The sequence below is a fragment of the Carassius auratus genome, unplaced genomic scaffold (genome assembly GCF_003368295.1).
Source record: "Carassius auratus strain Wakin unplaced genomic scaffold, ASM336829v1 scaf_tig00017810, whole genome shotgun sequence".
Classification (NCBI taxonomy): Eukaryota; Metazoa; Chordata; class Actinopteri; order Cypriniformes; family Cyprinidae; genus Carassius; species Carassius auratus.
In genome coordinates this window covers 244-16,195 of record NW_020524819.1, presented here as the reverse complement: position 1 = coordinate 16,195, position 15,952 = coordinate 244, and the positions used below count along the sequence as shown (strand labels likewise).

The 15,952-nt window shown below is 35.6% G+C and overlaps 1 protein-coding gene across 1 annotated transcript in view; it reads left to right on the top strand.

Annotated features, from left to right (window-relative positions):
- LOC113075863 (voltage-gated potassium channel subunit beta-1-like) overlaps window positions 1–15,713 on the top strand; it is a gene marked incomplete at its 3' end in the record, with an annotated part of 35,325 nt that extends 19,612 nt beyond the window's left edge. The window contains exons 4-12 of the mRNA XM_026248521.1: window positions 2,562–2,641; window positions 3,533–3,577; window positions 3,700–3,744; window positions 3,928–3,971; window positions 7,059–7,145; window positions 14,202–14,287; window positions 14,628–14,748; window positions 14,841–14,935; window positions 15,593–15,713. Coding sequence (XP_026104306.1) covers window positions 2,562–2,641; window positions 3,533–3,577; window positions 3,700–3,744; window positions 3,928–3,971; window positions 7,059–7,145; window positions 14,202–14,287; window positions 14,628–14,748; window positions 14,841–14,935; window positions 15,593–15,713 — 724 coding nt within the window. The remainder of the gene's footprint in view (window positions 1–2,561; window positions 2,642–3,532; window positions 3,578–3,699; window positions 3,745–3,927; window positions 3,972–7,058; window positions 7,146–14,201; window positions 14,288–14,627; window positions 14,749–14,840; window positions 14,936–15,592) is intronic.
- Window positions 15,714–15,952: the final 239 nt, after the last annotated feature.

The following is a 15,952-nucleotide window of genomic DNA, read 5'->3' as shown; positions in this document are numbered from 1 at the left end:
CTCCCAAGGTTTTTTTCTCCATTCTGTCACCGATGGAGTTTTGGTTCCTTGTTTTTCTTTAGTTGGGGACAATTAATATCAAGCGATATCATTCACTTGATTGCACAGAGGGACGATACATCACTGAATCAATGACGAATTGACTTTAACTGAAAACTGAGTGTTTACTTTTGTCCCTTTGCATTATTACACACTATTTTCCTATTTAATACTGTAAAGCTGCTATGATGCAGTATTTGATCAATATGACAGGCTTATTACTCATAATACATGGAAAATACAGCTACAAACTGACTTTGTTTTTCCATTTGAAATTTGGCAGTCACTGTGCATTCATAAAAAACTGAAACCGTAATTTTTGTTCAGTGTTTTTGAAACAGTGTTTTTGTTCAAGATTTGCAATTGTGTTTGGATTGTCACAATTTGTCACATGTGGAAAACGCAATTGAAAATATGATTAGCAATTCCTTTTGAAAATTGTCCTTCCATAGACAGGCTCTATAACGGAGTACACTGCTCTCAGGTGTAGATCTTTGCTTCAGAGCTTAAGTGTTTGACAATAGTTCACCCAAAAATGAAAATTGTCACTAATTATTCACCCTGGTCTGAAAGCTCTCGAATATCAACGAAAACATCTTAACTTGTGTTCTGAAGATGAACGAAGGGCTTACGGGTTTGTAACGACATGAAGTTGAGTAAAAAATGACAGAATTTTCATTTTTGGGTGAACTATATGTTGAACTACCCTAAGTAGTGCACATCTACCTACGTAGTAGTCTTTATATACTTGATATAAATTTAAGGACATCTTTAAATGATTTTACATTTAAATTTAAAGAATGTTAATTGTCAATGTCATTTCACTGTGTATTTAAATAGCTAAAAATCTCAAAATGTAATAGTTAAACAGCTAGACACAGGTCATTCAGAAATAATTTTCTTATTTATTGCAACTGTATTTCTGTGATTTTTATTTATTTATTTTGCATTTGCTGGAAACAAAAAAAGGGAAAATTCCATGTTGTTTGTCATTGGTACAAATTTTTGAATGTCAGATGGCATTAAAAATATTTTTTAACAGTCTAAATAACCTGTATTCTTCATTATTTATTAATCCATGATTGCTTTGTTAAGCAAAAGTGAAATTATGAGAATAACCCAGCAAGAATAACCCAGAATCATAAAAATGCAAACCCACAAATGGTAAAAATGACTCTATCTTGGGTTTTCTCAATAACCCAGCATGCTGGGTTAAAATGTGTAAACCAGCATGCTGGGTTACTTTAACCCAGCATGTGTTCTGTCCAATATTTACCCAGTGCTGGGTTGCCAATTGGGTTATTTTTAACCCAGCCATTTTTAGAGTGTTTGCAGCAGTTATGCTAGAAAAACAGATGCTCTGTTCCCAAACCTAGTAAGGGGCCATTCACACAAAACACATTTCTGCTTTTTTAAATATGCACTAGATCTTTGATCAATGCGCTTGGAACAGTACAAGGTCACAAGACATGTTTTTTAAAAGTTGTGTGGCACACAGAACACTGTGTCTTGTGCAATAGTGCATGTTTACATAAAAACAATGGAAAAGTAGCACAGAGTTAATTAAAAAAGCATTCTGTATGAACCGTCCCTAAGGCTGTTTTTTTAAGGCTATTTCATATGGGTAATGAAGACTCATGTGTCTCAGTAATTTAACAGCTTGTGCTTTTAAATCTTGAAAACAGTTGTGATACTGCTGTGCAGTTTAAATGATCTCACCCTACGTCACGACTAGCTGTTACTATATATAAAATGATGAGCACATTTTTTAAACGATACATTTACAAAGCATCCATGCATAATAAGAATCTTGTGTTATGTGCATGAATGCCATTATACTCAGTACATCTGCCTGAAAATATGTCCATAAAGCCATATTTAATTTTTTTCTGCATCATGTGACAAACAATGTGAGGTGTAAAGAATGAAATCACCGTCAGATGCAATTAACTTCATGCAATGCTATGATACTGTATTCCTATATACATAGTGACAAGCAGACATTAAATACCGGGATGGAGCCAAATGGTTGGAGGGAAGGGGTTGAAAAATAACAGTCAGCGCTCTGTGAAATCAGCCGAAAAGAAAATCATTTCACGGGCAGAGAAAGCTTGATGAAAGATTACAAAGATAAACTGTTTTTCTTTAGAATAACATGCATTTTCTGATCCTATTCTGTCCTTCTCTCTGCATCGCTTCCTAACCTAATGGCACTGTCCATATGAATAAATGTGACAAAAATATTCTGCAAAGGTACAAAACAATACGTCTAAAAAGAACAAATTCAGCTCAACCCTGAATTCGGTTTGGACAAATTAAATGTTATGGAAATGAAGGTTTTAAATGTGCTTCACATGGCAATGAATCATGTGTAGGGGATTTTAGCAGCACTGTTTTCAGAAAGGTGAGCACTCAATTATCCGTTTACACACACTTCTGAGCTCTCTGCAATGCTTACTGACAGTCGAGTGCTTGATACTGATGTGTGCATGTGCATGTGTGTGTGTGTGTGTATTTTGTAGGTGGCAGAGCAGCTGATGACTATAGCCTATGAAAACGGGGTCAACCTCTTTGACACTGCAGAGGTCTATTCAGCTGGGAAGTGAGTTTGACCATTGACTTGTAGCAAAACAGAGTGGCTAAATCCATCTAAATATTTGTATACTATCTTGCATACTAGAACCTATTGAATGGAAAGTATGCAAATTGGGATTCAGCCAGTGTCTAAGAGTAAAAAAAAATCAACACAAATAATCCTGGATTACAGGCCATCCTGTAACCTTCAGAACCAAACTTGCCAAGCTGATTCATCTAAACCTGTTAGAAGAAGCAGAAGGGAATTCCCTATAATTGAATTGCACCCACTGATAGAATTGTTTTTGCACACACTGTCTGCATTCTCTAAAGGAATTATGCATTCAGGTTGAGATGCAAATTTAGAGCTTAATGCAATTTGCATAGATCAGTTTCTATGCATCCAGGCCAGTTTCTGAGTTTCTGAGTGTTAGTTAGTGCATGGCGCAACAGATTAGAGTGATCATATTTTTCTGGGACTGTACATGATTAATCTGTCATAATGCACCTTTAAAATGCCAGAAGTCTGGATATGTGCCTGATTGTGATGCTTTTCTCCATTCTTTGAGCATCATTTGACGAATTACTGCTGTCATGATTACTAAAGAAGTACACTAACGTTAATTTAAATAAGCTTATTTCCTCCAGTTTTCTGTGGACAGTAACCATAGCTCAATGTTAACTGTGTCAGGCAAATAGCGCTGACGTTTGTGAATCTGGCAACTTCTATAATGAAACTCATGCACACATAGGAGGAGTGTTCACCCTGAAAAAATGACAGTAACTTTAAAGTTAAAGTTTAAATATATGCATGGTTCAGTGCTATAGTGGCTTTAAAGTGAATTCACCTCACTGAAAAATTCTGTACAAATCCAGATATAAAATATTAAAAGCACATAAAATGTGTCTTTCTTCACAGGGCTGAAATAATCCTAGGAAACATTATCAAGAAAAAGTGTTGGAGGTATTTATCTTCTTATGTGACGTTCTTTCACATTATCATTGTATTCATCGATTTCATTGGATGAGAAATTTAAAAGGCCACTGCTTTCACACAAAGTCCATAATCTGTCTGTGTGTGTACAGGAGATCCAGTCTGGTCATCACCACTAAACTGTACTGGGGAGGAAAGTGAGTCTCTCTCTTTCTTTCTTTCTTTCTTTTTCTCTGCCTGTCTATCTGTATATTCATTCTGTTACTACTCTCATTTCTCCTTGAGATTTAGGATTTTAGGTTTAGTTTGCTTATGTAAAGCTTTCTTTCTTACTTTCTTTCTTTCTTTCTTTCTTTCTTGCTTCTTTTTTCTTTCTTTAGGGCAGAGACAGAGCGTGGGCTCTCTAGGAAGCACATTATTGAAGGTAGATATTTTTCTTCTTTCTTCTAATTCCCCTGTCGTTTGTAATTGACCTGAACCTTTTATTTGTCTTTTCTTTCTAATTCCCTTCTACTGTATTGATTTTTTTCTCTCTTTCACTGCAGTAGAATGTGTGGCCTTGTTCATAATAAAAGCTCAGCACCCACACCAGCATTCATTCTTAAACAGTGTGAGATTCTCTCTCTATGGCCTTTTCGATAAACGATTGTTCAAACCAAATACAGTATGTATGTAGATACAGAAACCATTTAGTCTGTTGTCTTGTTTTCCAATAAAAAATGTCTAAACATCTTTAAAACGAGACATTTACATAACAAGCATAATAAAACACAAAAAACAATATCTTGTTTTATTTATTTACTCACCCACTTCCTTGCGTATTTAATTGTTTCCTTTCTGAGTTCATTTGTTCTTTTTTACAAAAGAGCTTGTGATTATTGGCAATAGTACTAAATGTTCCTGACAAAAAAGTATGCTAAAAGACATCCATCACTGAATTCAGATTGCTTTAATAGCCTAATGCATAATTAAAATGGCATATTTACGTATTCTGATAATTGCCTGCATGAATAATGTGAAGTGTTTAATCAAGAGTGGAAATTTACATTATCTGAATTATATCTGCTCTATTACTGTATGAGATGGAGGTGCACCACTGATTTCAAGAGAGTTTAATATGTCATTTCTGTATCACTTTCAGATTGAGAAAATTCACTGTTTGTATTTCGTGAAACTAATTGAATCATTCGCATACTGCACTCATCCCTCCTTCACCTCCCCCCTGATCCCCAAGTTATTTTTATCACTCCAGTTTGTGTCTAGTTTTCCTTTCTGGCTCGTGTCTTTCTCCACTCCTTGCTAGCTTGTGCCTGTTTGACATTGTTTGTGGGCTAGAAAGAAACGTCTGTTTATCCTCTATGTACTTTAAAAAAAAGCTCCCTGCTAAGAATATCTCCTCCACAAACCCAGAAAATTCTGACTGATTAGAGCCGTGGCGGATGTGAGGGCGCGCTCCGTGAGCACGGGGCCGAATAATGAGTCTGAGATTGGCTGGATTACAGTGTTTTTGTGACAGGATGAACGTGGGGTTTATCTGTCAGATTAATTTCAGTATGGCAGAGTAATCACGCCAGCGTCTGATCACCTGAAAGCTATCTGACAACTTTGTTTCAACACACCTGGTGTTTGCTCTCGCTCTCTCTTTCTTTCTCTCTCAGCTAAGATTTATCGGTATGACTGAAAAGTTTTGTCAGTCCATTTTCACAGTATTTAAATACTGTTGTTTGAAATAAGAAGAGCTACAGTACAGAGTGTGCATTATTTGAAAGAAAATCTTAAATAGAATGAAGGATAAATGTGTTTGGGGTGTTTAGAGGTGGAGTGACCCCAAAAAGAATTTGGACACCTAAGCAGCACTCAGAACTAGTTTGAATGTCATTGCATTAAACAACAAAATGTCAAACCGACTGGCATTTATTTAAAAGGAAAAACATCACAAGCACTTTTCATGCTAAACATATCAAAGAATAGATGTTTGCAAGGTTCCTAACTGAGAACAACTGATATTCAATTTGAAAGAAATTAATACTTTTATTCAGCAAGGATGCATTAAATTGATCAAAAGCGACAGTAAAGACATATATAATGTTAAAAATGATTTCAAATAAATGCTGTCATCGAATAATATATTATGATTTCAACAAATAATAATAATTTTTCAGCATCAAATCATATACTGTAGGATGATTCCTGAAGGATCATGTGACATTGAAGACTGGATGCTGGATTTACATCACAGTAATAAACTACATTTTAACATCAGTTAGGGATTACATTTTTTTTATTTTTTGATCAAATAAATGCAGCCTTAATCATAAGAGACTCACCTAAACATTCACAAAAAATCTTACCACCCCCAAGCTTTTGAACTTTAATGTGCATTATTGTCTGTAAACTTTTGTGTTCATTGTTTTATAAAAATGAATATGATCTATTTTTAACAAATTAAACTAATATAACTGACAACTAATATAATGCCTAAATGTTGTATGTGTGTGTGTGTGTGTGCTCTTGTTTTTGTGGCATATCAGGACACAACTCTGTATGGGTATGACACAGGTATTAGAAGGAGAGGGTTTCAAAACGCTTATAAATCATACAGAATGAGTTTTTTTTGAGAAAGTAAAAATGCACAAAGTTTTCTGTGAGGGTTAGGGGTAGGGGTAGGGTTGGTGAAGGGCCATAGAATATACAGTTTCTACAGTATAAAAACCATTACGCCTATGGGATTTCCCCACTTTCCACAAAAACAAACCTGTGTGTGTGTGTGTGTGTGTGTGTGTAGTTGAAGAAGCACCAGTTTTGAATTTCTCCAAGTTTGAAACAAGCGTTTGATTCAGTTTAATTCCAGTCACCCTAATCAGAATACTCTTGATCATTTTTTTTTAAATAAAAAGAATATTGGATGATACTGATACGGTCATTGATATATAAACAGAAACATATTGCTCACAGTGCATAATGTATGTTACGAACTGTCCCTCAGTTGTGTTCTCTGTCTCTATCTCTGTTTCTGAATGGGACCATGATGTGACAGTCAGACTGAATCATTGCTTCCTCGTCTTCTTCTTCTTCCTCTCCTCTGGTGTCTGCAAAGCTGTACTTTTCTAATCCTCTCTCAACTGCTCACCTGATCCTATTTTTGCTGTCTCTGAGTTTCCTCTCTCCTCTCATTCTTCCATCTCTTTTCACACTCCTGGATGTCAAATAGCAGCTCAGAATGAATGTAGGTCCTTAGGCAACTACATGAGTTTGTGTCATCGTTTTTAATCTTTTCTGTTTCATAGAATAGTTGAATGAAAGTTCATCTACTTGCCCTTATTTTGCTTCAAACCTTTCTTTTCTTCACAGAACACAAAAATATTGCATTAAACAGAATGTTTATACTGCTCTTTGAATGAAAATGAATAGAAACTGAGACTGTCTGAGCTCCATACAAATGTGGTCCATACAACTCATCCACTCTGATTACAAAAAACATGATCACTTTCTTCTGCTTTTTTCTCTGTAGGTCTGAAGGGTTCTTTACAGAGGTTACAGTTGGAGTATGTGGACGTGGTTTTTGCCAATCGTCCCGACAGCAATACACCAATGGAGGGTAGGTGAGGCTTGGGCCCAAAGCAAAAGTCACTATGCTGATGCTTCTAGCTTTGCAAGCTCAGATATGTGCATCATTGCATTCTGAATTAGAATTTGTAAATCAAAGCAAGTACTGTATGCATTGTGTTTATAGAACTGTTGCAAAAGCAGCTGTTAGCATATACTGCCAGCAAGTTTTCTCTTTACTGTAATAGCAGTGCAACAGTTTGAAGAGAATTTCTTTCTTTATCTTTTTTTTTTCTTTTAAAAAAGCTGAATATTCAGTAGTCATTACTTTAGTCTTCAAATGTCACATACAGAAATCATTTCTAATATGTTGATTTGCTGCTCAAGAGACATTTCTTCTTATTATCAATGTTGAAAACAATACTTGTGTGGAATCTTTGAAGAGTTCAAAAGAAAAGCATTTATTATTATTATTATTTTTTTTTTACATTATAATTGTCTTTACTGTCACTTTTGGTCTATTTAATGCAGGGATTCTCAACTCTGGCCCCCCAGGTCCATATTCCTGCAGAATAGCTCCAACCTTGATTAAACCTACCTGCCTGTAACTTTCTAGTGATCCTGAAGACCTTGATTAGCTTGTTCAGGTGTGTTGGAGCAAAGCTCTGCAGGAAAGTGGACCTCAAGGGCCGGATTTAATGCATAATGGAACGGTAGTGTTTGTTTAGTGCATGACCCTGTGCTTAGGGCCTTGGTAAAAGTATTTTTTTGCATATACTTGGTCCAAATTATGTCTCTCTCTCTCTGTGCATGTGTTGCTGTGTGTATGTGTATAAAACAGGAGGTAGGGTGCTATTTCCAAACATCTCAGGAGGCCGTTTATCATAATCCCAGTCTAACCTCTATCTCACTCCCTTTTGATTTCTGTGGCACTGCAGCGCTCAGGAAGGCTGCTTCTGATGCACTCTGTCCCTCACCATATCTGTATTACTCTCTCTCTCTCTCTCTCTCTCTCTCTCTCTCTCCCTGAGGGGGATTAGAGACTTGCCCATGGGGAACATAGTGTATTTTTAAGCTGCTCTTTGCCTGCTGTGTCTTCAAACTCCAGACCTTTCTCTCTTACACTTATACACACACACACACACACACAATCTGCGTCTACTACATATTACATGTATCTAAAAGAGGACATTCCACTTATATTGTTTTTATGTGGAGCATAGTATTTTATTTCATCCCCAAATGTCCCAAAGAGAGGTTTCATTAGAATTAGCTTTCTTCCGTGGACAAATTTGTTCGTAAACCCACGCACACCTGATTTCTTCAATTAGATTATGTAGGGATTTTTCCTGCCTGTATGAGCGAGTCTTATCAACACATAAACACATTTAACATCAGGGTTAGAAGCCAGAAAAGTAATGCATAGACGTCCTACAGTGTGAGGATAATCTCAAGAGGACTCTCCATCTGCGCTTTAAAGCCGCGGTGGGGGAAAGCAGAAGATCTAACAAAGTAAAACGTTTAATCATCGTTCTTCCATCGAGGCCGGAATGATATTAATTCAAATTGATGTGCAATATTTTCTTGGCACGTACAGTTAAATCCTCGTGGGAAGATAATGATAGTAGGGAATTTTAATAAAATAACATTTTGGTACCGAACTGAGAACAAATTTCACTACCCATGGCCTCCCTGGAGACTTGTTAATGTGTTTGCCATGGTGTCGCTGAGCTTTGTGGCATAGACATTAGACCGTCAGTGTGATTCTGCTCCTGATATCTCAGTTCTGTGTATGGTCTTTAATGAAAAAAAATAGCTTGGTTTTATTCAAAGGCCCATACTGAGAAAAAATGCAATTAGTGTAGTTCCTGATATTTATTTGACCTTATATTAAGATGAAAGCTTTATAACAGTAGAAACAGTTTATATAAGAAGTAGTTTATATAATATGTGGTCAGAATTTTGCACAGACGTAGTTATGACGATTAGATAGTTTTGGTGCAGTGCAGTACCCTATAGCCTTTCATTTTCAGTGCATTAGTATAAATTTGATTTTGTTCACTTTTTATAAACTGAGCTGAAATACTGTAATTATATTCTATGTTAACTGAAAGTATGCTCTGGATGATCTTAATTGAGCATTACTTTTATTGTAGAACTACAACAGATCTCTTTTAGGTCAAGTTCATAATTAATGAATACAGCTTTGCTATGTATATAAAGCCTTCATGGCCTGTAATAGTTGTTGGTGTATTAATAAACACCAAACACATATCTGTGTTCGTTAGTGTTTATCTGATATTGTAGAGTAGACTTAGCGCCTACTGGCTGTTTCGCCCGAACCTCAAATGACTTATCTGTGTTTGAATCGTACACATCAGTCTATAGTAGAGATATTAAAGCCACAAATCAAAATCATACAGCACACTGTCTCTCTGTTCCCACACACACACACACACACACACACAAATCTTATCAAGCTGTCATATGACAAAACTACATGCAGCATAGAATGCCTAATACCTTACGAAGAAGTGTTGTGGTGGTATAAGGATGCTTTCTAAACTTGACTGAGTGGGTAATGATTAGGCATAATTCAGCTGCTGTTTATCTGTATCTTGTCTACAGTGTAACCTTTTTAAAATCTTTCTATTCATCAAATAAAAAAAATGTACTCAAGTTTTCACAAGATATTAGGTAGCACAACTGTTTTTAACATTGATAGAAATGTTTCTTGAGCAGCCAATCGGTATATAAGAAGGATTTCTGAAGGATCTTGTGACATGTGACTGAAAATCTGATGCATCACAGGAATAAATACATTTTTTAAAGGATATTACAATATAAGATTAGTTAATAAAAATACTGTTTTGCTGTATTTTTAATCAAAGCCCTGCTGAGCATAAAAGATCTCTTTAAAAAAAAAAAAGTTTGAAACAAACATGACCTAACTTTGAATGGTAGTTTATGTACTTTAAACCTGAACAAATACGGTTTCTTAAAATAAACCAAGCAAAGTTGTGATTGAGCTTGAAAGACTAGAACTGCAGGACTGAATGTGAATGGATGATTTATTTTTTTATTAACCTACATATTTTGTTTGTTTTCTGTTGCAATAATTCATCTTTATTTATTAAAGATACAAATATTTTGGGGGGAAGTTGCAATCAGCATCCACTCAAGAATCAGAGGGGACACGTGGGCATGACGCATCGGCACTCGCACGCTGCAGAAACCCCACATCCACATTACACTAGATTAATACTTCAGGGTTCTGCTGTTCAGATGTTCCATCAGAACTGAGCTGGAGTCCTCAGTCTCTCGTGAGAAGAAACAACACGCTGAAGAACCATTCATTTTTGTTCACACCGACATGTGCCTCTGGCTTCCTGTGTTTTTGTCTCGTTCTCTCTTTTCTTGAGCAGATGTATTGTTGTGCTTAGCTGACGTTCACTTGCTTTTTTCTCCTCCATTCTCACCCACACACTCACATTTCTCTTCATTCGTACAGAGTTGGTAATGAGAGAGTGGGTGTGGGCTTTCATTTTCATTATGTACTGAGGTAGATTTGGCTGCTGTTTTCTGCTCCTCTCTTCTTTTTTTAATCCCCTTTCACCTTCGCTTGCCTTTTTCTTTCATAGAAGTTCTTTTGTTTCTCATGTTCATACATTGATTGGTTTCACAGGTGGTTTAAGGTTTGGTCTACATTGGACTATGACCTGCCCACTTAAACAGGAAAGACACAAAAACAGACTGGTGTAAATTAAAGGACTAGTTCACCTAATATTGAAAATTCGGTCATCATTTGCAAACCAAAACATTTGTGCTGTATAGGTTACTCATGGTAAGAGACAGGCTAGCTAAACAGCTGTTTTACAAAAGAAATATTAAATGGCTAACAGTGACAAACTTTTTGTCAAGTGTTGCCATTTTGCTACTGAATCAAAAAATACCATTTACATGATTCTGATTCAATTTGACAAGAAACATTAATAGAGTTGTTTTCGGCATATAAGACATATGATTAAGAGTGAATGTGTGTATATCTTTAAAAAAAAAAATTGTTTATATATAATACTACCACCAACCTGGAAAACTTTGGAAAAGTACTTTGCAACGTGATTGTCATATCAACAGTAGTATCTTGTAAAACACAATTTTGTTTGTAGGCGGACTGAAAAAAAAAAAAAAAAAACTATATGTCTTTACTCCCGAAGGTGCCAGCCAATCAGATCAGCACCTGCCCGACCGTGTAAGTGCTTTCCATTTCTCTGCAATATGTATCAGATGTTCAGGGAAGGGACTTGGTCCTCAGGCGTGCCATTTGATGAGACTAGGGCAGCTCTGCGACGCCTCTGTCAGATGAAGAGCGTCCCACAGTCATCACTCACTGGTGGACTGGTGGCATGTGTAGTGAAGATGAAACAGTGGACAGTCGGACACACAACAAAGCCCAGATCATAGCGATTTATGGCCAGAGTGGTAAAGCACCTAGAGTCAAAGCACTGATGAGACGGAGGAAAGCAGCTCTTCACATATGAAAATCTGAATGATGAAGCAATAAAGCAGCTTTATGAGCTCATGATGTAGGCGTTTTGGAGTGGATCTTGTAACTGCTGCTCTGGTGCTTGAATTGAGTGCAGAACAGCAGTAAAGGTCTTTGCTGGTAATGACGCAGAACTGTAATGCCTTGAGGATGTCAGAACAGATGGTGTTCCCGTTGACTGCAGAGTAGCGCTCTGTCAAATGTATATATACAGTACACTAGAATTGTATACAAACTTATGACGCCACAAACACTGTTGTCTGTTCATATTATGCTTGGTCTCATTGAGGTGTGTTGTCCTAAATGTATGGTTCTAGCATACTGTTCAGAGGTTTCAGGTTGGTTAGATTTTTTATTGTTTTGAAAAAAAGTATCTTATACTCATTTAGGCTGCATTTATTTAATCAAAAGATTTAATATATTTTCAAATGTACTTTATACCTGTGATGGCAAATCTGAATTTTCAGCATCTTTAATCCAGTTTTCAGTATCACATGATCTGATATGATGTCATATCATATCGAAAACAGTTGTGCTGCTTAATATTTTGTCCTAACCATTACAGTTTTTCTCTTTGATAAAAAGAAAGTTCAGTAGAACATTATTTGAAATATATATATTTTGTAACATTATAAATGTATTTAATGCATCTTTTCTGAATAAAGTGTATATATATTTATTTGTTTGCATGGACGCTGAATATACATTATTAAAATAGTAAAATGTCAGCATTTTCTGCATGAAAAACAAGGGGCATACAAATACATTCATAGATTAAAATGTTCAAAGCCATCATGTTTTACTCATTTACTTGCCATCATTCTGACAACATTAACTTTTTCATTCTGTTTGGTGTGATTACATAATTTTACCTAATTTAAAAATGTAGAAATTCAAGTAAATTCTGTCATAATTTAATTAAAATGTAATAGTACAATTTATGCAAATGTATTTAATTAATTCGTTTTTAGTTATTTATAATTTATAGTTAAATTGTAGTAAAACTGATATAAAGTAATTTCGATTTAGTTTTAGTCATTTATTAATGCAAAACATTATAGCATTATGTAACTTTTTTTAAGCTTCTAAAACGTAAATGCATTCATTTTCATTGTTGATGTAAATGTTTCAGCATTTAACAAAATGTACAAATTGTACTATATGAACATCACAGACTAGGTTGCAATAAAAAGATAACCCTCACAGCTGGCTTCATTGCCATTCAAACTGTCAATCCCACTAAAAAGGTTTACTTCAATTTATTAATTATTGGTTTTAGAAGGAAGTTATAAAAAAGGATGATGGTCGAAACACAGATGGACAGTTAAATTCTGCTTTTTTAATTTCCACTGGATGATAAAAACACAAATGTCCTTCCTCTGTGAGTTAACATTCAATTTAACCATCCCCTCTTAAACACTGTCATGTGGGCCATTATCCTTATTATAACTCATTGAGCAAAATGGATCTACTCACCAGTTGGATAATGAGAAAAGAGCATTTTCTTAAGGGTAAAGTTAGGTTAACAAGGCTTTGATTCCCATTTGTGATTCTCAGATGAGAATTCCTGCCATTGCCTATTTGCACTTTAGCAATTATGCAAATCAGATAATGGTGCAAACACAGCCCTGAAAATAGCACTGATAGCAATTTGCATTGACTGTTCTCCAGGATGTTTGTGAACTATTAGTTTAGGATGCTAAAATAATAAATTAATTCTTAATTATTCATTAAACGTTTTTAATGAATTAAGAACAAATCTTACAACAAATAATGTGTAAATAATGGTAAAGTATTTGCATTTCATTAATATGTCTGGAATACTCTGGGATGAATAAAACTGTGCTTCTACGCTTAAATACAGTTTAAAATGTAAAGTTTAAAATGATTGTACCTTGTACAATAAAACTTGCTGAGTGAGATATAGAGCTATTGTGTCAGTCTGATTTACAGCTGAAGTGCTTCTCATCTTTAATCCTGTTCATTCAGACGGCTGTGACATTGCTTCAGCTCTTTTGCATTATTATAGCGTTTATTAACTCTGCAAGTGTTGCCAGATCTCACAGGAAAAACATGCAACCTGTTCTGACAATACAATCTCAAAATAAGACTCACCAAAACATGGCTAAATTGGCTAAGTATGTTTGTCCTTTCAGAGGTGAATTTCTTAATTTAATCTGGTTTATTCTAGAATTCGGGTAAAGTAACTTGATTTTTACAATTCAGAGACCCTCTCTTGTAAATTTAATAGGTTATCTGTAACTGTTGAATAACTTGAAAATGTGTTGACCTTTTGACCAGGTGATGGACAGCTGTGTATATTACACCATAAGTAAAACAAAAGCATTTTATTGGTTCCGATTTTTTTGAATGACTTAATGAAATACAAGCCCAAAGTCGCTTAATAAGCAGACATGTCAACACAGTGCAAGTAGAGGACGTGAACAGCACCATCTAATGGTACCCCAGGCACAGATGATTTCTCTGTGATGGATCTCAAAGCAAACTAATCCAGAAACTTGGCTGATATTTTTGTATGTACATGTGTGTTTTGTGTTTTAGAGATAGTGAGAGCCATGACGCATGTCATTAATAATGGGATGTCCATGTACTGGGGCACGTCACGCTGGTCAGCGATGGAGATCATGGTGAGTAGAGAGAGGAAAAATTGCACTCACATTTTAAAGTAGAGAAAATTGCATTCGATTTTTAGGGCGTTTTATTTAACAGGATTTAATTTTTTAATTTAGTTTTTTATATTAATTTTAATATTTTAAACATATTATTAAATTATAAAAAATATTCTAATTTCATTGTTGCTAGTGGGTTAAGAAAATTACATTAAATTAAATTACCCTTAAAAAATTAGTTTAGATATAATTAATGGGCATCAACACAAAAATACTCAATGTGTGTTTATATCTTTATTTATGAACTATGTTAATATCATTCTTTTCTCATTTTTGTCATCTCTTTCTCCCAATGTAGGAGGCGTATTCTGTAGCAAGGCAGTTTAATCTAATTCCTCCTGTGTGTGAACAGGCCGAATATCATTTATTCCAGAGGGATAAAGTGGAAATGCAGTTGCCAGAGCTTTACCATAAGATTGGTAAAAACAAACACATATTGTATATACACATGAGCACACATAATTCAAATATGATCTCTGAAACAGCTTAAAAACACAGTCGTGCACTGCAGGTGTTGGAGTGGTTTCCTGGTCTCCTCTAGCCTGTGGCATCATCACAGGGAAATATGAAAACGGCATCCCAGAATCCTCCAGGGCCTCTATGAAGGTACTTTAAAGGAGTAGTTCAGGCAAAAATGAAAATGTGCTTAGAATGCACTCCAAGATGTAGATGAGTTGATTTTGTCATTAGAATAGATCTGGGGAATTTTGCATTACATCACTTGCTCACCAATGAATCATCTGCAGTGAATGGGTGCCAACATTAACATAACAATAATCAACAAGTAATCCAGAAAATTTAACATCTTGTGAAGCAAAAAGCTAAGTGTTTGTAAGAAACACATCTATTAAGGCATTTTAAATTTAAATAGTTGCTTCTAGCCAGTCAGCTGTTTGGACTCTCATTCTGACGGCACCCATTAACTGCAGAGCGTCCATTGAACAAGTGATGTAATGCTTAACTGATCATTTTGGGTGAACTCTTCCTTTAATACTGTCTGTCATGACAGACACATCATTTCCTCAAGACATAAGGATGGAAATCTGCCCATTAAACTGAAACTGATCCAACTGAACTATACTCAACAGAAGAACAAAAGCTGAGTTAAATAGGACAGTCTGAAACTGGATGAATTGATTGAGGAGCTCATTTAGTTCATAGATTAACACCTTCAGCAAGTATACAGCGATGAGGGTGGCAGTCTGTCAGGGCAGGTTTGCTGTGGCTTGTCTCCACTCTCTCTTTCTCTTTCTCTCTCTGAAGTCATACCAGTGGCTGAAGGAGAAGATTCTGAGTGAGGATGGCAGAAAGCAGCAGGCCAAGCTTAAGGAATTGACCCACATAGCTGAGAGGCTCAGCTGTACCCTGCCACAGCTTGCCATCGGTATGTCAAAATAACCTTTTCGCTTAAACTGCCATCACTGCCATAGTGACTCAACTGTTCTTTCAGTAAAATACAGAAATTCTGCTTTTATGCACATTTCCTGACTGAAAAACAGGACTCATCAAATCTGAGGATAGAAAAAATGACATACAATTTTCTCACTTAATAAAAAACTAATTTGGCTTTTTTTAACTGGAAACATTTTTGTGATATGGAAAACCTAGATGGTGACTCTTTTT